Consider the following 25176-nt stretch of genomic DNA (forward strand, 5'->3'; position numbering starts at 1 on the left):
TCGGCATTGGGTTTTCAGCCGTTAATTAACAAATTTCCATTAAAAGATTTTCTTATTTTGTTGAAAATTAAAAAAAGAATAACAAAAGATATCTGGAATTTTTAATTATAGTAGAATCTCGATTATCCGAACTAATTGAGAACACACAGAGTTCGAATAGGTGAAATTTCGGAAAATAGAAGTTAAAAAATAAGCATTAATTGTAAAATTATTATGGAATTATTATTGTATATTATCGACTTGTTATTACACATTACATATTATTATGTTATTATTTATTACGGATATAAGAATATTATTAAAATCTAATAGACTTATTAGGTATGTATAATATGTATGTGTAATGTGTTATTATTAGTTTTTGACAAATTGATTAATTTTTATTTGATGAATTTGTTTTATTATTTTATGTACATGATAAATAATTTTCAAAATATTTTGATTAGTATTTATAGACATTTTTTTTTCATTTTTTTTTTTTTTATTTTAGAATTTTAACTAAAGATTTCTCATACGATGCTACAATAACAGCTTAAAAAAGTAATGATATATGGTCATTTTTTTAACATTGAAGTTTAAAATTTGAAAAAATTCATCAGAATCTCCAAAATTTGCTACTTCACAAATTATTTAATACTGTCACCTAAAAAGTCGGCTAAAAAAACATAAATACAAAAAAAAATTTATAAGTTCAAATTTAGATGAAATTATATATTGAGACAGAGAATAATTATCTTTATCTTTGTTAATTTGTTGGGATTTAAAAATATTTTTATAATTTAGGCTAACTGACTAGTCTGTCAGACCATATCCGCTCGTAATCGTTTTCCGTATTAAATTATATTATATCAATGAATTCATATTTAACACTATCCATTAGAGTAACCCACTTGTAACCTATTGTAGAGCGGTATTAATCTATTTTTATTTATATTTTATCGTTATTATTTACTACATAGATAATTATTCACAAGTATATATATCGAAAGAACAAAAATGTTTAAACATTTGTTTTAATTATATATGTTAGTGGTAATGTATATAGGTAATACGTTGTTATTTTATAGAATAACTACTATATAGTTATGCTCGTCAATATATAAACTAGGTACACAGTTTTACTAGTTAATATATAGAATACCATTTGGGTTTTCACTAATGCATAAAATTTATATTGTTTGGTAGATGACTGCAGGGACTGAATTAGATAAGTCTTTTCGTTGTGTAGAATTGTAAGTTTGTGTTTGTAATTTATGTGAATTAAATTGTAAATAAAAATCTATAGCACCTATTGTTAAAAAAAAAAAATAGAAATTTTGTATTTTGTTTCCTAAAAATACTTGCTTACATTATGTTATTTCATAATGTGTAACAATCAAATGAAATCATAATTTATAAATAGTAAATAATTTATAATTTAATAATAATAATTTTGATTACATCATAGTGATTAGAAGGAAATAATACGAACAGTAAAATATTAATAAAAATAAAAATAAATATTCAAATTTAATAAGATTTTTAAATTATACCCTAACGCAAACCTAATTGAAAGATATTTATAGGATGATGGGTGATGACGATGAGTAATAAAGTGTACCCTGTTTCTTGGGACATATGGTATGGTAGATTCAATAATAGTTTTAGATACATTAACTAAACCGTTATTGTTAATTTATAAAATATCTAGTTAGTATGTAGAATACCTAGTTGATGTATGTAGTTATGGATTCATTTAATACATTAACTGAATGTACCCGTAATTCTATAAAATAACTAGTTATTTTATTTATTTTGTGGAATTATTGAAATTCATACACAATTTACGTTTTAGAGAATAGGTTACATCACTTGTTTGATAAAATAATTTTTCAAGTAAGCATACTTTTGTATTTTTTAATGTCACAGTGTATTAATTTTGTACATAAAATATCATAATACGTTAATTATTGGAATATGCTTCCTAATCTACTTCCTAGTCTACCCAATCCACCCCATCCGCCAACACCTCCACATCCACAATTGTCATTTTCACAGCCACAATAATCGTTTGTTACAGAAACAGGCACTTTGCATGCCTAATAAAACAAATTATAATTTATTTTGTTATCAAATAGAATTATAGGAATTATTAATACTTACTTGAATGATGGCAATGGACATAATAACGATTAAATAAAACACAATTAATTTCATGTTGTACATTATGGTTTATTAAGCTTAATTGTATATACCTTTAATAGTATAATATATATGTATGTTTATATATATGGAAGAAATTCAATTTATATTTTATAGTATGATGATTTATTGCAACGAAAACCAATTACAATGAAATGGCAATATTTGGTTGTTCTGTCTTTTTATACCGATCAAAGTTAATAAACACTTGCTATAATGTCAACAAAATAAATTTACGTTTGATGGCACGTACGTATATTATATATTCAGTTGTTCAATTATTTTTGGGTGAAATATTATGGATAAAAAACTGCAGCGTACTGTAATAATAAATAATTGTATTTAAAGCAAATCTGTATGTTCACAACACAACCATTTTAATAACACAATGGTTAAATTTATTTTAATATTAAAACAAACATAAATGAGCTTTAACATATTTTTTACACATTCAGTTTTATTTCAAATCCACTATATAACTATAATCAAGACGTGTTTTTTCTAATGCGTTTGTATGGGATCCTTTTTAATTTACATTCTCTCAAAATATATTTTTTTATTATACAAACAAAACGTATTCGTGATTAAATATTGACAATAGATATAAAGACGCATCTCCATAAAGTTGGATCGGCTTTACCAATATTGATCTAGTTATTATAGGGACAGCCAATTGATTTTTATTCCTCATCTTCATCTGAATATTTTCCCCCTTGTCCATTCTTCTCAAGGGCAATTTATGGATGAATGAATTATTAGCGGCACGTTTAGCTAGCTTTCACATGAACATCGAATCTTTGGTATTTATTAATAATTATCAAAAAGTTTCATATTACACCGATTAGCAAAGCCAAATCCAGTAGGGACGCGCGTCTTTATTATACACTTTTTAACATTTTAAAATTATTTCATAAAAAAATAACTACGTTAAAATTCTTTAAAGAAAATAAAAACAATAATAAAAAATGCATAATTTTGTAATTTCCGAATTAAAACAATGGAAATGAAACATAACTTTTTAGGTTACTAATAATGCTTTAGTACAAACCGATGAACTAAAATAACATTTATTATTGAATGGAATACGATTAATAATGCTTAATTATATAATGTAAAATTTTAGTAATTACTAATTAGAATAGAATAAAAATATTATCTTACACACATTTAACAATAATAATACATAAGCAGCTACATATGTCTTGTATATTGTGGTATTTTACTAACTAATAACTAATCTATATAATATCCAGATTTATCATTATACTGGCTGTACTATTTAGATTTATAAATAAGAATGCATAATCTAACGATAAATGTTTTGAGCATGTAAACATTTTTTATACAAACTATAATTTTATAGAAGACACTATCTAGTTATAAAAAAAAATAACAAAAAACAGTTTTATTATCTTCACTTAAAATTTAATTTACAGCACATCAGAAATAAGGGTTGTATTTTATGTCATGGTTCGTATATGTTTTTTATATTGACTTATATATACACCACGAATAAGTATAGAAACCAAGTTAAATTGATTACATCTCTAATTGAATATTAATATTATTGTTATATTTTTTATTTGAGAATAATATAACCTAGTTGAGTATTATTTAGTTTCCATGACAAAAATAATGCAACCATAGGTCTCTTGTACATAAAATCTTAATTTAATTAATTGATTATTAAGTTATTGACCATATTCATAAATTCATAACTAATTGACCAAGTTTAACCCATCATTTATTTTACAATGCTTTTAACAAACACTTATTTGTTGATTTAAATTCTTTAATAGTAAAATTTAAAAATTGTGGTTTTTTATTCCAACACATTGAACTCTGTGACATCGAATATTGGTAACTAGAAATCACTGTTTTTTTTTTTTTAATTGATGGAATGAAGTTTAAAAAACTCAAGTTATAACCCTGATGTTTTGTTGATAATTTTAAATAGCTACAGGAAAATATCGAGTTCAAATTGTTGATATTACATAACTATTGAAGACGATATAATAAGTGAAAAATAATTTAAAAATTTGTAAATTATATTACATATTTCACCAAAATTATAGTTTATTTTGAAGCACATACATCTTAAATATTGAATTGAAAAATATCCACACTTTAAAATAATTGGTTATTTATTATAAACATAAATTTAAAAAATGTATAATAATATTATTGTTATATTTTATAGAAATATTTATGTAGAATAGCGAATAATGAGTCTCCCATAGAGAAGAACTAAAACAAGTTCCGCACCAAAAATAAATAGTCGTCAAAACAGTAAATGCATACCTATACATTTAATTTAAAAATGAAAAAAATAATAATATAATATATAATGTATAGATTTATGCCATAATTAGTTAAAATATAGAGTCCAATGTCCTGGGTTAACTAATTTCCACCACTAGATAATAGATACTGACTGTTTTTAACCCTTTCGGCACAATTGAATCTTCAAGGAATGATTAAAATAGAAACAAAATTTTAGAGTGTCTAGGCTTAAACAATTTCCAATAAAATTAGAAAAATTAAAAATTAAGAAGTATAGGAGTATCATTTATGGTTAAACGACTTCTCAGTAAACGATAGTATATTTATTTATTTTTCATTTTCCAATCATAAAATTTCAATATTATCAGTAAGTTAAAATGATTAAAATATTCATAGGTATATTTGCATAAAAATATTTTTGCCATTTAATGAAACTGGCAAATTAATTATTTCTAATCGATAATTGAATAGTTTTTAACGAGAAAAACAGCAGAAACATTATACATATTTAGTGTTTACAATATATAATACTCCTTCGTTTAAAAAGAAAAATATTTTAAATCCCAAAAGTATTATTTTCTTATTTATAATAATTTAATCCACTGAACAACAAATAATATATACATAATTTATAGTATAAATATTATTTTTTTTAGACTTTTTGATTTGCTATAAATGTATTATATAGGTACATAACGTTAAGCTAACTTTTAGTTAGGTCAGTGAACGAATATTATATTAATTGAATAATGCTTAAAAACATGTCGGTTAATGATGTTTAGTATAGTTTGATCATTGATCAGTATATTTTAAACTTTAAAACAACTTTTAATAGCCAATTTTGTCATTACTTCATTTTTTGTGTTTAATTCATTCATTTTAGTATTTATCGTGTACATAAATATTGAATATGTAGGTATATTATTTTCTTATATTACACTCTTACTGTTCTTTTACATAAATGTTATTATCTATCCTTTTTATAAATTAATAAATTATATTTTATTGAATGCTAAAAAGATTGCAGAGAATATTTGTTATTATTCTAGCTTTTACATGGTTTTAGAAAATTAAAATCATGCTCAATAGATGAAAATAATATAATCAAAACTATTATTAGAGTACAATGAACTATTAAAAAGAACATTTTTTTTGTGTGTTTTATGATTATTTTTATTTCTAACGCCTTAATAATAGATATATCGTACTTAAGCATTTATATTTATTTAATTTATATAAGACTTAATAAATAAAAATATCTCTCTTGGAATGAAAAATTAAATCATGTTAAATGTTCTTTTCTTTAAAATGCAAATATGTTAGTTAAGTGTAGGTACAATTTAATGAATATCACGACATAGATTTTGTTTGATTATAGGCATTTTTAGAATTGTGATAGTAGTTAAAGTCACACATTTTTTTTTTAAAACCATTGAATTTGAATTTACTTTAGCGACCTATAGATGTAGGTACTTGGTAGATATTATAAAATTGTTATCAACAGTTTTATATATTATACCAATACCCTTACACATATATGATTCAATTTAATAATATTACATTGATATATTAATCGTGTTTATATTATAGTATCGTATATACGACATACGTATTCATAATATTATAAGCATGATAATTTAAAACGGGTTGCATGCATTTATAAATGTGTAGCATTGTTTAATATTATCAACTATCTAGTAAAATTGGCATACTTTTTTAGGTATAAGTAATTAATATGAGTTTTACAATATGTCATACAATTATTTCATGTGTGAGAGTGTGACTGTTTAACGTTTTGGAACCTCAACTAAATGAATGGTGAGGGATGCAGTTAATAGTGAAAGTACTTCATGTATTTTTAACTGAAGTTATTTATATGAGTTAAGCGAGTCGAAGAAATAACTAAATTTATTTAAATGTAGTTATTAAAGACAATAAATTCTGTTTACTGCAGTAAAAATTATGGGTTATCGTGATAGGTTTATTTAATAATCATAATAAAATAACATGAAATATATTAAAACAAATGCGACAATATTAGTTGGACACATTTAATTGTTTGAAACACTGTGATTTAAAATCTTCAATATTAGTTTATCAATATTTTTACAGATTTGAGATATTTTGGGCATATCTAGGTTTATAGGTAATTATGTTTATTAATGTCAACCTACATCATCAGGAGATATTCACAATCTTATTCTAATTTTAATGTACCAAATATCTATATCTATTTTAACGTGTTACATAATACATAAATAGGATTACAGTATTAGAAGTTAATAACATTGTAAAAGAAATATAATTGAAAATTAAAATACATTTCAAATTGTGTTTGCCTTCTAAAAAGTATAGGTAGTTACCAAGCACGTAAATTTGGGTGTGCGCTGTAGATATTATTTAATGCAAATTACAATCTATAAATATTGACATTCGATAATTGATAAGCATTTTTTGAAAGAAAGAACTTAAATCAATAAACATAATGTAATTTTATTTTAAGTAAAAGTACTTAATATATAAATTTTAAAATCGAACACCTTTTAATTTTAATTCAGTTTAACATTTATGTATTTCATTTTCAGTTTAAAGTACGGTTAAATTATTAATGTTTACCAAGTTCAATTTTATATACAATTATAAAAATATTATATGTTTTTTTTATGTCTTATTCATGGTAATATTTTATTGAGTAGGTATGGGTATTTAAATTAATTTATAAGCATAGGTAATTGATTATATATTAAAAATGTTATTAAATTGTTTTTTAAATGTATTATTATTTTTCAATATTTGGTCTAAAATTAGTTTGGTGCGCACAAAGTAAAATAATAAAATATTATTTTAAACACATCTTATAAAACTTATGAAAATAATGAGTAAATTTAAATGAAAAATATACATAATTATTATTATTTCATTACAATTGAATTGCTAGGTACTAAATGGGTTTTATTTAAGTCGTATAAGTCACATTGATTAAACAAAACAAAAATTATCTTAGATATTAAGTCATTATTTTAATCTAAATATCCCACTAAACATCTAATCTAAAAGTTTTAATACCTTAAAAAACCCCATTTTTATTCAGAATTAAGCTTTAATTTTAATAATTTCATGCGCATACCCGTAAAAATAATCATTAACATGAAATAAAAATAAATATGTAAATATTGTATAATGATTATTTTTAGGTTGGTAAATTAGTTAATTTTCCTTTGACTACATAAAGACATTCTACGATTAAATATCCAAATATCCCAAACAGTAAATCATATTATATTAACTTTAACATATTTTTTTACTTTTTTAGGTTTAATTTAAATTAAGTAATTTTCGTTGTATCCCGGTATTTTATTGTCAGATTTGGAATAGGTTTATCATAGAAAATTAGCTAATGATACGATCATGTTTCGTCAGTAAATGAGTTTTTTATTTTTATCGTATTCTAACATTATAGATACTACCCATATTACAGAATAATGTAAGTAATTCTAAAGTTTAACATGAAAATGTATAATAGATAAGTATCTAGGTATATGGCTATGTAATTATTTTATGAATTAATTTTTATTTTGGTATCTATTAATATAGGTTACACTGTTATAGTCTATGTGATAACATTTTGAAAATAAAGAAACAAAATTCGTTGCCGTGTGTTTCAAAATAAGCCAAGTGCGTCAGAAATAATATTATAATTACAAACAATTTTCTCTGTTTCTATACAAATTGAATCAATACCCACCACTTACAATAATTGTATAAAACCATAAAAATGGCTTGATTAAAATTAAGTTACTTGTTGTATTATACCTATTTGACATCGTATATCAAGTTCATATTTTGAAACAGTTTATATAAATAGTCGCGATGAAATCTAAAATCTATATTTTATTTATTAGTACATTTTTTATTTAGCTTGTTTTTAACTCAGAATAATAAATTGTTTACTTTGAAAAATGTATTAATATTATTATATTCATTTCGTGGTATACTGACTGATTTCATACATTAAATTAAATAGGTACGTAAAAACGTTCAAATTTGATAAATCAATAGTTTTTAAAAATAAATTCTAGTAGAATTTTTTTCCTTTGGGCGCTTTAATTGAACTTTTAATCTCTTCTGGCATATCTGAAAACCATTCATTACTTGAATGGCAGTTTGTGCACTTGTTGGATTATCGAATGATACAAAACCTGTTACGAACAATTTTTTAAAACAACTGTGTTATTCAATATCAACTGTAAATTTAAAAAAATTCATATTCATATAACATGTTAAAAAATTTGTGAATAATTTCATGTTCAAAGTTAAGTAAATGATAATTTTGTTTTTAATATAATAAGTTATTATTATACATTTGAGCTAACAAATAAACAATTACGCATTGTTTTAAATGTTCGTTATCTGCAGGTTTAAATCTTTTTTCAAATTAAATTTTTGTTTGTTAAATCTTTCCATTTAACTTTAGTAATAATTAAACGCATGTTCAATAACTTTACTAACTGATCTACTTCATAAAATAATTGAAAAGAAATGTACTTACCGAAACATTTGCTTTGGTTTGTTTCTCTATCTATGTACACTTTTGAGCTCAGCACCTGACCAAATGGCATAAACATATGAGTGAGTTCGTTGTCACTAAATTCTTGTGGTAAATGGTATATAAACAAATTACTGCCTTCGGGTCCAAAAGTTATATTGGGTCCTGAAAAAAGTGAAGAAAAAAACGTATTAAAATCTAAAATTGTATTAAAATATGATTTAGAAAAGAAAACTTACGAGGAGTATTTGGCATCGCAGCTGAAAATTGATTGAATACCGCTTGGTAAGGGACTGTAATAATTATAAAATATTATGTAGCATTGGGTAGGTAGCGATTATAATATTAGTATACAGAATTATTTTTCGATACATCGTGCGATTGAATAATTTCCAAATAATAATGATAATAATAATAATACGATAAATAATTACTATACCTATACGTTGTAGTGTGGAAACATTATTGAACGTTGTTGGATCTCGGTTTGATGAAATTATTCTGTTTTGATGCACTGGTATTGATAATTGAAGAGACTCTGCTAATATAGCGTGATCTATTTGAAATCATATTTGCGTTATTAATTATTATTATTTTTTTTCTACAGACATATTTAATTTATTTTGTTTTATTTACGCCTCATAAATATTATATACTCTAGATAAATATATCATATGATAACCATTGATACAATCTACAAGGCGACCACTCGTGTGTGATATAAATTGGCAAAGATTGGAATTGACTAAATGAAAAAGAATTAGAGAAAACGAAATATACGGCAACATAAGTATAATTCAGAACCATCATTGCACTATAATCAAATTACATAATATCGTCTTTTGGCAGCAGAATCTGTGAGTATATTTTATTTCACTTTCAATTATTATTTTGTGTATGTCAACGAAAAGAGTGGATTTTAAATGCTTGCTTAACACGTCAGATATTCTAGATACAGAACTAATGAAAAAGTAAATCGAGAAATGTCAAAACTCAAAATGTTTAATCATCCAATAAATCGGAATTTACTCGTTTTTAGAATTGCTAGATTTATTTGTCAATCAACTTTTGTTTTAAATTATTAGTAAAAATTATAGACTCGGAGGGTGGAAGCTAAATTTTTGTTCTGACTTGGAAATAAGATTTTGTACATATCCATCTAGCATTTTATATTGTTATGACTTATGACAAGTTTACGAGTAATAACTAAATAGCTAATGTTTCTAAAAATTATAGAAGATTTATATTATATATAATCCAAATAAGTAAAATAAAATAAACTTAAAAAAAATCACAATATTTAGTTTTTGCCTTATTATTTTTTTCAAGAAAATCCAACAATGTCAAAAATAACTCCATATATAACTATTTTCAAATATAATGAATTAAGAAAAAATGGCTTAAATTGTATAAAGTATTACAATATGTGTGATATATCTCCACAATACATTGTGACATTTGAAAGACTCACCCAAAGGCAAAATATAGTGGTTTACCAAACGAATGAACTATTTTAGAATTTTCTTGTATTTATAAATCAGTTTCTACAAAACAAGATAACAAAAATTGAATAATTATAATATATTTCTTAGAATTTATCAAATTATGGTATTAACGTGTTATGATAGAATATTAAAACTCAAATGTCCAATATTTTATTATAATACCTTACAGAGCCATGCATTGATCTGATGACAATGTTGCTATGTTATTAAATAATCATAGAAATAATTAAAAACGTTTTGGAAAAATACATAGTACTAAAATTTAGACATATAGCCATAATAAAATAATATGGCAATGTAAGTATAAAATAAAATACATTTTACAGTTTTAACTGGATATTTTGTCATTTTGTGACAAATATAATTTGTGTCAGTTTTTCAAAATAAATCATTACATATTTTAGGAATACATAAATAATAAATGTATTTTAAAATGCTATCGTAAAGTGATTATCAAATATCAATATCGCCTTTAATATAATATCATAATCATACGCTCTACAGTAAAACAACGATGTAGGATGAAAGGCATATTAAATGATTAAAATACATTATGTATGAGTAATCCTATTGAACTAACCAAGCGCCAGCATAACTTTTTCGGTTTATAATGGTTTCATATATACATATTTATTTTTAAATACTAGTGCTCTAAATATTTCATAGGCTTCTATTCCTTTCATAGACTACACATTAAAACATTAAAACATAAGACATCGGTAATAATTAATTAAAAACAGCAACTTTATCTTATATCTCTATAAGCAACCTCGATTTACTATAATATGATATTACTTTTTATATGGTTATCGATCATGTTTTATACTTTTAACTTTTATTAAAAGTATTTCTTAAGAAAAGTTGATTAGGTTACTAAAAAACCAAAAGAAGGTTAAATTTTGAAAATTTGGAAATGGTTTGAAAAAAAAAAACAACGAATATATTATAATTAATATTTACTCGTGGAAAATGACTGCTGTTGCATAGATGAATTATTAAACAGGATTGGATTGGTGGTTCTAGTATTTGAATGCTGTTCTCTGGTCGATGAGTTAGGACGACTGTTAATTGAGAACATCGGCATCGTCGGTGACGGTATACTAGACAAGACATTGCGACTATCCACAATTTGAGCTGTAATGGTAATAAAAAATGGCAATCATCAGTATTATGTCATAATGAAATGTTGAACGTGAATTCTTACTGTTGATTGAGGAAACGACTGGTGTTGTAATTGTTTGAGCAGTAACCATCGAATTAATATAAGTGGATACAGACGGCGGAGGTTGGACCGTCGCTATCATTGAAGACTGTTTATAAAAAAAATTATATCGTTAAGTGATTCAATTTTATTTTCAATGTTTAACTGTCTTATGCCATAATACATTTTATCTTATATTGATAAATGATAATTATATCGAACTCTATTACTCGGGAGTTAAGATGTGGACACAACAATAATAGTACGAGTTGACTCCGTCTCAACTACAGTACCTACAGTTTTTATAATAAATCATCGTTTTTCGTATATTTCAAGGATATTGTGATTACACGACTAATGTTAAGGTATAATATTAACACAATAATAAATATTATATTTTTACTAAATAAGAGGATTTTTAAAGTATATTAAAAATAAATTAAAAATATTAAATAGTTATAAATTACTTTTTTTCCAACTTTAATTACCTTCTTGAAATTTAATTATTAAAAATAATTGTTGAAAAATTGCATTTTATGCTGTTCTTAATAATTTTTATACCAGGATTAATTATTATATTGTAATAATTTTAACCATGTAATCACACTCCATAAAATACGAAAATTGGCAACTGATTTTACAATTTTAGTCTTGATTGAAGTTATAAACTATAGATTTTATATATTCTTCTTTAAAAGTGTTTTTGATTTAGAAATTAAATTTGAAAATAGCCACCTATTTTTTATGAAAATGAAAATTTAATTTGATTTATCTAAATTTAATAACGCTTAACAAGTAACAATAAATAATTGTGTTTTAAACAATCAATTACAAAATATTTTCATACAGATATATCTGACTACAATGAATATTATTTCATACAGTAATCATTGATTTTAAACATTTTATCTTTGGCACATCGATACCTTATAATTTCATAATAAGAGTATAGAAATACTAAAAAAATATGTACATAGAAACATGTAGAATGATAAATATATGTTTATCAAGTAATAGTTATTCAAAACTTACAACCAATACTGAAATAGTATCCAACGTAAATATAAACATTAACAACTTTAACAAAAACATACTCATCCTATACACTATAAAGTATATTAACTGAGTAGTGAGAAAACAGTATAATATTGAATACCCAGGATATATATACATAGTTGTACAATGTCGAATAGAATACATTTTATTATTTTAAAAATAATTACATATTTCAAAGCGTATACCTGACAAACTTGATTATAAGTTGTTCCATAAGTTCCAAATTGATTATACACAAACGATGATGGTGTGTTCAAAACTGGAACATTATGAGCTAAATTGTGCATTTTTGCAAATTGTTATTGACTGTTCTCTGATACCTGAAATAAACTTTGTTTTACGCTTCAAATTTTCCCAAATAGATATACATATGTCATATTTGCTGTGAGTGAGTTGCGGCTCGACTTGTTTTACCGGTGTTAAAGACCGGTGAATTCCGGCCCGATTATATTTTAGATATAGGTTAGTTGCGGCCCAAGTAATTATCATTACCTATGCGCCTTACCTATAATATATAGTATTACTTATGTACCTGCCAAAATTGTCAATGCGTATTCAGTCCGAAATCAATCGTTGTTTCGTTTATATAATATATTATTCGTATTTGAATATAATGAATATAGTTCAACAATATTATTAGGTAACAAACCAATACTTTTGTTTTTTTCAAGACAAATATTAATATAAGTACGAAAATGTAAACTAGAAAATACGTAATATTATGATGTTTATATACTACATATTATAATCATATAATCATATAATATATAATATATATATATATATATATATGTATTTGTATTATATACGTTATTGTATGGCTATAATTCATACGTACCCCTCATAAACCCGGGCCGCAACTCGTACGTGATTTAGGGATTGGGTCGCAACTCACCAACACTGATTTGTTATTGATATAACTGATAATAATGTATAATATAAGTAATAACTATAACGTTTTCATTTATAAAAAATATAGTTAGTAATATAAGTACTAATAATATGTGAACATTAGTTCAGCGTTTTTTAAATATTATTGAAACGTATATAAAATTACATTAGTTGTAAAATGTACCTAATTTATATCAAATCCATAAAAATATACCAATTTTTTATTTTATTTTTTTAATTTTAACGGATATTTGAAATAAAAATTGTGTGTGTTGCTATAGCACTCTTGGATGAAGTGAAATTTCTTTACAGGGGGTATGAAAAAGTTTCATCGCGTTAAAATCTTAAGATTTAATAAAAAAGTAAAAAAATAAATTTTTCAATTGAAATTAGTTCATTACTATTACACAAAGATAAAACAAATCGATAATTATTAATTGCTACAATACAAACCTTATAAACCCTATAAGGTCCAAACAGATTATCGTTATTTTTATGTACAAACGTTAAAGTCAGATTAAAATAAACAGACAGTGACTTTTTTTCGGCCGATCACTTTGCCCAGTTCACCAACTTTGGCATATTATTTATTGTCCTAAAAGGAACACTGCGACCGGCCGGCAAAATCTAACTGTCTGATTGGAGTATTGGACCATTAGTGTTGAGTAAACCATGCCCATGACGCTTTTTGGTTGCAACAGCTAAGCCCATTAATCCGACTTACGCTATCGCGCTTAAAGAAGTTTCACTTCAAAAATTAAAAGATATGCTTTTCATAATTTTTTTGAAATATTTTTCTTTAATTAATATTAAGACACTCAGTAAGTACATTTAACATTAAATTTAAATGCACATATTATAAGTATACCTATAATTATTTTGTTTTTGCTAAAAGTTTCTTTTAAAAACAAAATATTGATTTTTAAATATATGAGTTATACAAAAAATAGCAATTTATTAAAAAAAAAAGGTTTGAATTCCCAAAGCTTTTAAACTCTATAAATACTTAAAAGTTAAAAACAAAATGGCTAATTATATATTTTAATAATTGTTGTTATATATTAACTTAAATACAACAATATAATAATATTAATTTATTATGTATAAATATAAAAATAAAAAGACTACATTTATTGGAAATTTTATTAATTTATAATAGTATAATTCCCATTGATATTATTAAAAAAAATTTTTTAGTGCGATTATCTTGGATTTTGAATGTTATAGATCTTTTTAGTATAATGTAGTTATTTTTTATTTATTACTTTATAATATATTAATACTTACATAATAAAACCTCAAATAATTTAACGAGATTACATTATTAAATGTCTAAAGATTATATAATTTATTGTAGCCTAGTAAGTATTTTGTGAAATTCAAAATGGATTTTTAGAAATTCCGTTTATAATTATTGTGGATAATTGATTATATAAGGTCATATATGCATCCATTTACCCATCTGTTATTATATTTCCATCATCACGATATATAAATATTTTTTAATAAAATCATTTATTAGTACTTCTTATACAGGAGCTGAATAACCAGCCTAATTTATAAAATAACAATAATAAAGATAATGAAATGAATAATATTCATCATTAGTTTTATTTTTATTAGATACCTATTGTATTGCTAATATTTTATCTATAAGTACCTACATGAGTGAAATATTAGTTTCTGGTGCCCTTTAATTAACATACCAATAAGTGTTGAATATACTCTAATCCCCATTTTATCTTTGTATAATATAAGTACCCACCTATACAATTATATAAATATATTTAAAACAAACATATATCTTAAATATTTTAGGTAATTTAATAACGACAAGACCCTAATTCTAAAATAATATAGGGCCTATTTACGCGTTACGCTATAAGCCTACTCCATATTAAGACTAGGTAGTGATAATTTTACACTATAATCTGTTTTGTCTACTACAGTTGATTGAAATTTGAATCCAAGATTTGAACATTAGACTCAATTAATTTCCTTTGATGACGTATACGCTTTTGAAGCAAGTGAATCTATAAACTCAAATAACAACAATTTATTGTTTACAACCGAAATCCGATTTTCTATTGGTATATTAACCTATATTAATAAATTTCGAATTCATTTTTAAAAATTTGTTTTTAAAACTGTCATAACTTGCCAATTGGTCTCTGCAGTTCGCATTTATTATAATAATGGATCTATAGTTTCTAGCCTCTGCGTATTCATATTATGAGTAACATTTTAACTGTAAATTAATGTATTTTCATTTTTGGTTTTAAATTACTTGGTTGAAATTTTAAATAATTTCTATTTACATTTCATTAAAATCTATGTAACTATATTTATATGTATGAATTATGCAATCAACACACTCTAACACAAACTATTAGAGTATTGAAATATTCTCAAATGTTCTCATCAGTATTCCTTCACATTTAAATGACTGATTTTGATCATTAATCTGCTATAATCAAAAGTTAAAACATTGTATGACTTAAGAAGTATTGCAATAAGTAGGTACTAAGTAGTAATAGTTTTATGGAAACAATTAATATACGACTAAAGGAGAACTTCTTATACGTGATACTTATATTATAATATGTACGTACCTATACGATTTTCAGTTTTAATATGTTTTTTAATAACAGTTTTAAAAATGTATATAGTACCATATACATTATACATACCTATAGTTTTTTAATATACAGGAATAAATACGGGTAAATAATAGATTTATATTTTCTAAATATACATACAGATGTATTAAAGCAATTATTAACATTAATGAATAAACTTGTATTAAAAATACGAGATTAAAAATAACTGATAGAATGTATTGTCTAAGTCTATAAAATAACCATGTCTTTTGTTCAGTGGGGTATTGCAACTGAGGAGGGACTGCGTTAGGATTACTTCCCATAGGTTATATATATATAAGAACCTATATTGTGTGCAATATCATATAACGTGTAACGTTTTTAAGTTTATATAGGTACTATTATAATTTATAGGTACTAATTTTAAATAGATATTAGAATAAGAAATCGTATTTTTATGAATTCTTTTATAATACATTTTAAGTGTGTGTATGAATAAAATTGAAATATAGCTAATAGATATAGGACAGGTAGGAACTACTTGAAAATAATTGAGTTTTGGTTGTTATTCGATTAAACACACAACATTTAATTAATTTCAACCTTATTTTCATATTTTCATTTCTATGTAAATGTTTTCATACACAAATTATATGAAAATGTAAACTAAAAACAAAATAAAATAAATATTATGAATATTTGTTAAAATTTTAAATGAATAACCGTTCAATATTCAATTTTGCAGACATAATAAAAACCAATTATACCATACTTATGAATATTATAATATACTATATTAAAATAGTCCATAGATCTTTTTCATTCGATATTTAATAAAGGTAAAATTATCATAAAAATGCTATTGTTATAATTTGATAGTTTAACAAAATGCATTATTAATAAAAAGAAAAATTCCATTCTCAAAGATTTGTCATTATTAAAAACAAAAAAAAATTCCAAGAAATATGGCACTAAACATTGTTACTCGTATACAGCCATACCTATTATTAGCAAATAATAACTGCATATTTATAATATCGGTATTAGTAAGCTTATTTTCAGAATAATTTGTGAACTCTTGATTCACAAGTGAAAAATTTGGGACAGGTATGTAGGTAGGTAGTTTATTCTTGTTTCAAATGGAAACTATAATCAGTTTATTTAGCGATTCTATAAACATATTTAATGTTAAACTTTGTGAATGTAAGGCATAACATTTTTAAAATTCTGATTTTTTTCTTACCTACTAATACAATTTTTAAATTGTACCATAAGGAGTTCTAAGGTTTAATAATAATGTAAAAATATTGAAACAACTATGTTTACCTTCAAAAATACATAAATAAATAATATACCTAGACAAAGACATTAACTATAAGGATTATATAAAAGGAAGAAAATCATATAGGTACCCCTTATTAAATCAGAACTTAACTCTTCACATAAAATGTTCTCTATTGCTTTATTTTAAAGTAATATGACCACACATAATATACACGTGTCTATTATAGGATGCTGCATTCCAAACAAAATTAAAAAATTAAAAACTCTCCAAAACGAATTCTTGAGAATGACATTAAAAATTTCTCAGATTGTGTGAAAAAGACATCACGGAAAAGGATTACCCAACCTATCAACGTGGATAACAAATCAATTTAAAAACATTCACGATAGACTATATAAAAGTGAAAACGCTTAACACAAAATGTCTTCCTAGACGACCACGAAACTGTTGGTACCAGACAGTTAATAAAAAAGATTTTTTTTCTATGTTTTATTTGTAATATTTTTACTGTAACAATGTAAAAAGATACATTTTGTGGACACGTTTTAATTTAATGAATATACTAACAAAAATCTTATCATCACTATCCTGTGCCAAGATATAAGCGAAACAAAATGAATGCTCAAACTCTCCAGGTATTTTTATTACATGTATAGCTCTTTTATTCAAACTGAACTCGGAACTTAGCTCTCATAATTTAATGATTAGCACAATATGGATATTATTACTCATTTATAGTTTTTTTAGAAATTAAATCACAAAATAAATCAATAAATCATAAATTAAAATAATATTTCAAAATGTATAACATTATTTTCAAATGATATATGTACCTATCTATACCTTATATCAATTATAGTATGTTTGGTATTACATTAATCAATCATGATTTATAATGTTATTACATAAGTTTAAAAAGAGTTAATAAATATCAGAATAAATAAATTTGTATTGAAAAAAAAAATTAAAAGTTAAGAGTTACTTCATATATTTTTTGCAAGTCAAAAATAATTAACGTACGTATTAACAGACATATCTTTCACGCAAATTGAAAGACTAAAATTTTCTCAAATCAGTCATGTATTAGATACGTTTATTACCTTCTATCTGAATAAAGTTTCCAATGTGACTTTAATCCATTCTATGCATTTCTGTAGAACAAACTTTACTATGGCAGAAAACTTTCAACATTTTAACTTATGATATCACTTGCATTTTAGTATTAAAATTATATTTATTAATTTAAGGAAAAAGTGAGTAACATGAATATTGCAATTATGATATAATAAATTGAAAATATAATTATTTTTTGAGTAATTAACGAAATGTCTGAATGTTTTCGATTTAACGACTACCTGCTCTAAAATATAATAATAAACATGTAATTTATATAGTTAATAAATGTATTGTAATATTATTGTTAACTAAAAATCATTATTATTTTTCTTCTATTTTCTACTAATTTTAATATTATTGGAAAATTGGTTATCAATAATAGGTTCATTGTTAATTCAATAAAACTGATAAAAAGCTATTCAAATGCATAAAGTTTTTTTTCTATTCTAATATGCGTTTTTCTAAAGTATATAAAAGCATTTAATTGTAAATCCAATACTTTTTATTGATTTGATTTGCAAACAAAACCCTAACCTAACCCTTTTAGTTCTCAAATTCTGCTTAGACTATAAAATAATTAAATATTTAATAATTTAGGTTTATATACCCAAATTAATAGAATAAAAAGATAAAACAATTATATTTTATGTTTTTATTTATACCAGTATTTTAGGAGTTTGCAATTTTGAATTTTAAATTCACTTAAAATACTATAAATGAAAAATTTCTTATAGATGCTTTATATAAATTTACAGTGCAAATAAAATTTTCAATTTTAAAAATTAAACATTAAACATTTGTAAGCTATGAGTTTTATTTATATTATTATCTATACGGTAAAATGTGCATAGATATTGCCGATATTGGATTCATACACGTATATTCATTATAATTTCGTGCATTTAAAATTGCCAATATATAATTCATATTAAACCAGAAAGAAATCATGAAATGTGAAATTAAAAATAACTGAAATCATAGTATACATAGTATAATACTTACTAAAGATTTAATAATGCATGGTAATATTTAGCTTAAATTATTCATATCCATATAGATAATAATATAATTAATACTACATCTGCGTGTTATATATTGGTTTAAATAAATTATTTGATTGGTTTTAAGTTTTAACTATTATTAATACAACTCAATTATCAATGATTTTAGATATTTTGGAGGATTACTTATCACCCGCCATTAATACAGTTACAAAGTTTCTTGGTTTTATAACCAATAAGCTCAAGGAAACTTAAAGGTAATAATAATAATAATAATAATAATAATAATAAAATTAATAATGATTTGAGTTGTTGTTTATTTTTTTTTCAAACGTATGTGACTTATAACAGCTATTTTTCAGATAATTTATCAGACTTGACAAATGAAATAGGTACTCCAATAATAAAACTTAAGTTGTGAAAAAATTTACATTATTTTATAGAGTAAAACGTTAAATTTTTCATGATAATAATTGTATAACCGACGTATTTAATAGTTACATTGTTTGATATGTATGAATATTTAATAATACTTAATAATATGCAATAGCATAAATTATTTTAAGGTATAAAATAATTGAAACTGGTCAAGATAAGTACTTAAAAAAAAATTATATTCAGATACGTCACATTATGTTACATTATGTCTATTGGTGCAGTAATTAAAAATGTGATTGTATAGGTAGATAAAAGCAATGTTAATAGGCAATATCACGATTCTCAATTAACAACATGATATAATACATAAATTTTATAATAGTCTTTTGTTTATTGTCATAATTATAATTGTTATCTGTATATTAAAATTTTTTGTTGTTGTCAGAATGTAAATATCAACCATATATAGACCTTTAAATGATATATATTCCTCACTTTCACGAGTGTTCAAAAAACATCAAAAGAAAAATATTAATTCGATATGTTAAGCAAAACAACAAAATGATAAAACACTATATTATATTTAAAGTATTTTTTAAATTAAGGAAAAGAGTTATTTATATAGCTTATACAAATATATATTGCAAAATTGCAAAATAATGATTTTAAAATAATTTATAGGAAAAAATTTAATTTATAAATGCACATTACATTATACCTAGTTGACATCCAGAAATGTCATTAAGACACAAATAATATTGACTTAAAAATAAAATCTTGAAGAAAAATATGAATAAATAACCAAAACTAACTATACAGTAAGTACTATAGGTACTAGATTCCCATCCCCGTTTACCCTTTCTCAAAAGGTATTCCATTAATTTGAAACATAATTGACAGACCTTTGTAGGGTACGTTTCGATATATTTTTCTCTTTGACTTTATTTCTTTAACATATTTCACCTGTAGCCTTTGACAAATATTTTAGCTAACTATACTTCAGTTTGATGTAAAAAATAAATACAATATATACACCTATACATTATAAAAAATGAAAAATGAAAACTATGACAGAAATTGCATTACATTTTACGTTATATATATTTCATGTTTATTTTTTTATCTATTTTTTCTTATTGACTGTTTTCCATTAATACGTCAGTTATGCGCACGCAAAATGATTAACTTTAAACTGATTATATTATTTTATATATAATATACAATGTATAAAGAAAAAAGAAAATGTTTTCATAATTTTGTTTGTACTTCAAATATAGTATTATTATGGTATCAGAAAACATAATTCATAAGTATAATAGATTGCAAAATACTGAATAGTAAAATTGCATTAATATTTTTTTTTTCTTAATCAAAATACATCGACAACTAGGCCATTTGTAAAAAAAAATTTTTTGGTTACATATTTAGTATTTTGAGTATTTACATTTTTTTTTAAATTTTTAACTCTATTGGTAAGTGATTATATTATATTGACATTATATTATACCTGTATTATTAATAATAACTTATTAATTGTAATGTATGTTAGAGGTATTATGAATATAGATTAAAAAACATTAAGCAATATAGGTGAATGGTAGATACATTCGATAGTATATGCGAACTGGTAACAATAATTACGATAAGGAAAATTAATACATAATATGAGAGAAATAATAATAAAAATTAATGATATAATATTTGATAATGCTTCAGGGATTTAAGCCAAATATAAGTGTAACAGATTATTTTATTATTTTTTCTTCATCCGTAATGTATCGATTGTGTTTACTGTTGAGTTCAAATGTGTTTTAACAAAATGTCAAAGGACTAAAACGTTAATTAAAATTGGATGGTTGATGTGAGAAGTGTCAAGTCAATTTTTGGTAATTTTGATATAACGCATTAAGATTTAAGGTTATAGGAAATTAAATTTAATGATGTCACTGTATACATTTATACATGAAATACTTTTACTATAGATATGTATTAATATGCACCTATATTATATTACATAGATCTTCTATACTTTATATTTTACATAAAATTATTGTAATTATTGATTACGATTATAAAATTATAGTTATTATTTTATGTCTAACATATATTTTGATTATATTATTTATTAAAGGAAATAATATTTTATTTAAATGTACCTATTATTAATACCAGAAACTAATTAATTATATGAAATATTATCTTAATATTATCTTCACAATCATTTTTGATCAGTGGGCGATGAATGTCTGAAACCCTTTGAAGCTAGTGCTGTTTACATAGTTAGACATAGGTATTATCAATATCCGTTATGTATCATGATGCCCGGGAAAGAACACCACTCAGACGTTTACTAATAAACATTATCTGTATATGATGTCTACGATATAATTAATCCGAACAGATTAAATAAACTATGTACCTACTTACTACAATATATTAGTAGATAACCAAATATTCATTAATTAATTTATGTACACCACAAACAAAATATAGTTCTGAGTAAATTTAAAACTGCTTATAAAGTTTTGAGGAAACAAATACAAATAAAAACTATAACACTGTAATAATTTATTTTAAAATAATTAATACAAACGTAAATATTGCAAAATGACGAGATGTATCAATAGGAGACTTTTCAATGTATTTTTTTGTTCATCATCTACGTTTGAAAAATGCTCTATTAGGAAAAAATCTGGAATAAATAAAACTATTCTACTACTTTTCTTAATAACTAGGAAGTACAAACTACAAGTAACAAGTAGGAAAACGGTTCATTTTGTGTAAATTATCATACTTAAACAATTCACTTAATAGCAAAATGTTCATAATACAAAAATGTTTGTTTTTAATTTTTTATTGAATTATGCTCATCTTGTTTTTATTCCTTAATCTAAAAGCTTGAAAGTGCAATAAAAACTTTCTTATAACTTTTCTAGCAGGAGTTAGTTAAAAAAATTAAAATATTCTTATTTTTTTATAAACATTCAAAGTTCAGAAGTTCGATATTCAAAATTGCAAATCCTATCGTTACAAGAAAAGTTAACGATTTTTCGTTGTAATTCAAAACATATTAATCATTGAGGATTGAGATTTGAAAATTTTCATCATAACGTTCATTATAATTTTAAATTAACAATGAAATATTCAAAACATTTAGACTAAGTTTAAGCGGTATATGCTACCAAGTACTTAAGTATCTATATTCGTACCATTCTTTGGTACACTGGTATTGTATAAACGTATATATATACGCGATATTTCTGACAAACATTCGTTTAGCCTACCCGGTTAAAAACACTATGCCTAACAATAGTCAATAATAATATAACATAACATCATAAACTATCCATATAATTTGATGTGAATTTATTCACTCCTCCGCTCATTTGTTCATTGAATTACAATTTTAGTTTTAATGCATACATTATATTGAGCTCACTAACCACTATAATTTAATGACGAGGCACATGAAACCTATTACACGACAAAGCAAAGTTCCCCAAATTTGATATGTTATTATCAATTTTAAATTGCTTACGTATTGATTACTAATTTCATGCATTTGAGTGTTTTTAATATTAAATTGATTATATTGTTGATTTTTTGCTTTGATAATGTAGATGTAAAGTTAAATATACAAAATTAACCATAATAATTATTCTAATCCAGTAACCAACTTATATCCTATATTTTAAATAAAAACCTATTTAGTTATTTTTTATATTAAATTAATCTAACAAATTGAATTTATGAAAATTGTTACTTTATAAATTGTTCAACTAGGTAATTCATTTCAAATTGTTTTGTTAAGAAAAAATTTCCAAAAATGTTATATTAAAATTTTTTTTTATTAGTTATTAAGAAAAATATAGAAATTTATCTTATGTATCAAACTATTATTTTTTTTTATCTGAACAATATTCAAAAATATTATATTTTTTTTAAACTTGACCATGATAGATTTATGGGGTAATGAAGATGTTCCAAAATAACCATCTCCTGTTTTTTATTAAATGTTCTATTACTATTACTATTTATTATATATTATATTATTGAGTTAACTTAAAAATTATCGTTCGTTTTATTTGATATAATAATATGTAGTTTTAATTAAACTTTTGTGCATAAATAATATAAAAAATCTTTTTTTTACTAAACAAAAAACATTCATACTAAATTATATATTAGAATCATTTTAAGTTCATATTTATGCATAATATATTATCAATATACATCATTATGATAATAACATATTCACTATAAATGGTAAAAATAAATTGATTTTCACAAAATGCGCATGCATATATAATTTATTATTACATTAATATGAGTTAAGTAAATTCTACAATATTATCAATTCACCGATATCACATGTTGAACTGATTACGTATTTTGTTTCATAGATGCTTATCAGTGATCAGTACGAAAAATAAATTTCCTCGTAATATAATAAAATTAAATAAACGGTCTAAAAACATATTGCGAAATACCTGTTGTTATATTATAACATTCAGTATGTATTTTGGAAATAGGAAACGGAATCAAATAAACATACAGTAATAATATTCAATAATTAATAATAATAATACAAAAATGTTTAAATAATTACAATATCACTCTAACATGCATTATTGTGTCTGAATTAGACGTCTGGTCGTCAAAAAATGTATTTCAACGAAATCGGCCGACCAATAAATTAAACGCAAATATTATTATTTGTTATTATTGTTGTTGGTATTTGAGTTACCTGTCGTATAATAGTATTCGTGTGTTTCGGTAATCGAAACAGTGTCGACGGGACGCACTTCTCTAGTTTGAATTGCGTGGATTTTTGAGCTAGTAGAAAGTGATGTAGAGAGAGAGAGAGAGAGAGAGAGAGAGAAAAGAAGTAAAAAAAATTAGAATTATGTTGTGCTGCAGGTGGTAGACAAAATCAACAAGTAGACGCGAACGCAGTTGTCGTTTCACTAGTTACGGCGCGTCCTGTCCGTTGCCGAGAGTGGCGTAGCTGGTGGCGCGTGCCAAAAACGCCTGTTGTTTCCGAAAATACTTTTTTTGTTGCATCAATGTATAAAACGCATGACTAGTTTCCATGGGGACGGAAAGCGTCTGGAACCGTTACCGGGAAAATTG

The 25176-nt window shown here is 23.6% G+C and overlaps 1 protein-coding gene and 1 long non-coding RNA gene across 2 annotated transcripts in view; one reads left to right on the forward strand and one right to left on the reverse strand.

Moving 5' to 3' along the window:
- Positions 1-2515: 2515 nt before the first annotated feature.
- On the reverse strand, positions 2516-24999 carry LOC107169970 (uncharacterized). Its single transcript, XM_089219773.1, has 8 exons — positions 24791-24999; positions 12958-13092; positions 11720-11825; positions 11476-11649; positions 9450-9566; positions 9250-9303; positions 9014-9175; positions 2516-8663 (listed from the first exon to the last, which is right to left on the reverse strand). Exons 2-8 carry the CDS (start codon positions 13057-13059, stop codon positions 8527-8529), a joined length of 852 nt encoding a protein of 283 aa, XP_089075899.1. The 5' UTR covers positions 13060-13092; positions 24791-24999; the 3' UTR covers positions 2516-8526.
- LOC149058953 (uncharacterized) overlaps positions 11990-25176 on the forward strand; it is a 30649-nt gene continuing 17462 nt past the window's right edge. Inside the window, exons 1-2 of the long non-coding RNA XR_016190307.1 lie at positions 11990-12081; positions 19835-19922. This is a non-coding gene — a long non-coding RNA (uncharacterized LOC149058953). The remainder of the gene's footprint in view (positions 12082-19834; positions 19923-25176) is intronic.

This window comes from Diuraphis noxia, unplaced genomic scaffold (genome assembly GCF_037042655.1).
Source record: "Diuraphis noxia isolate RWA-SAM2 unplaced genomic scaffold, SU_Dnox_SAM2 contig0002, whole genome shotgun sequence".
In the NCBI taxonomy this organism is placed as follows: Eukaryota; Metazoa; Arthropoda; class Insecta; order Hemiptera; family Aphididae; genus Diuraphis; species Diuraphis noxia.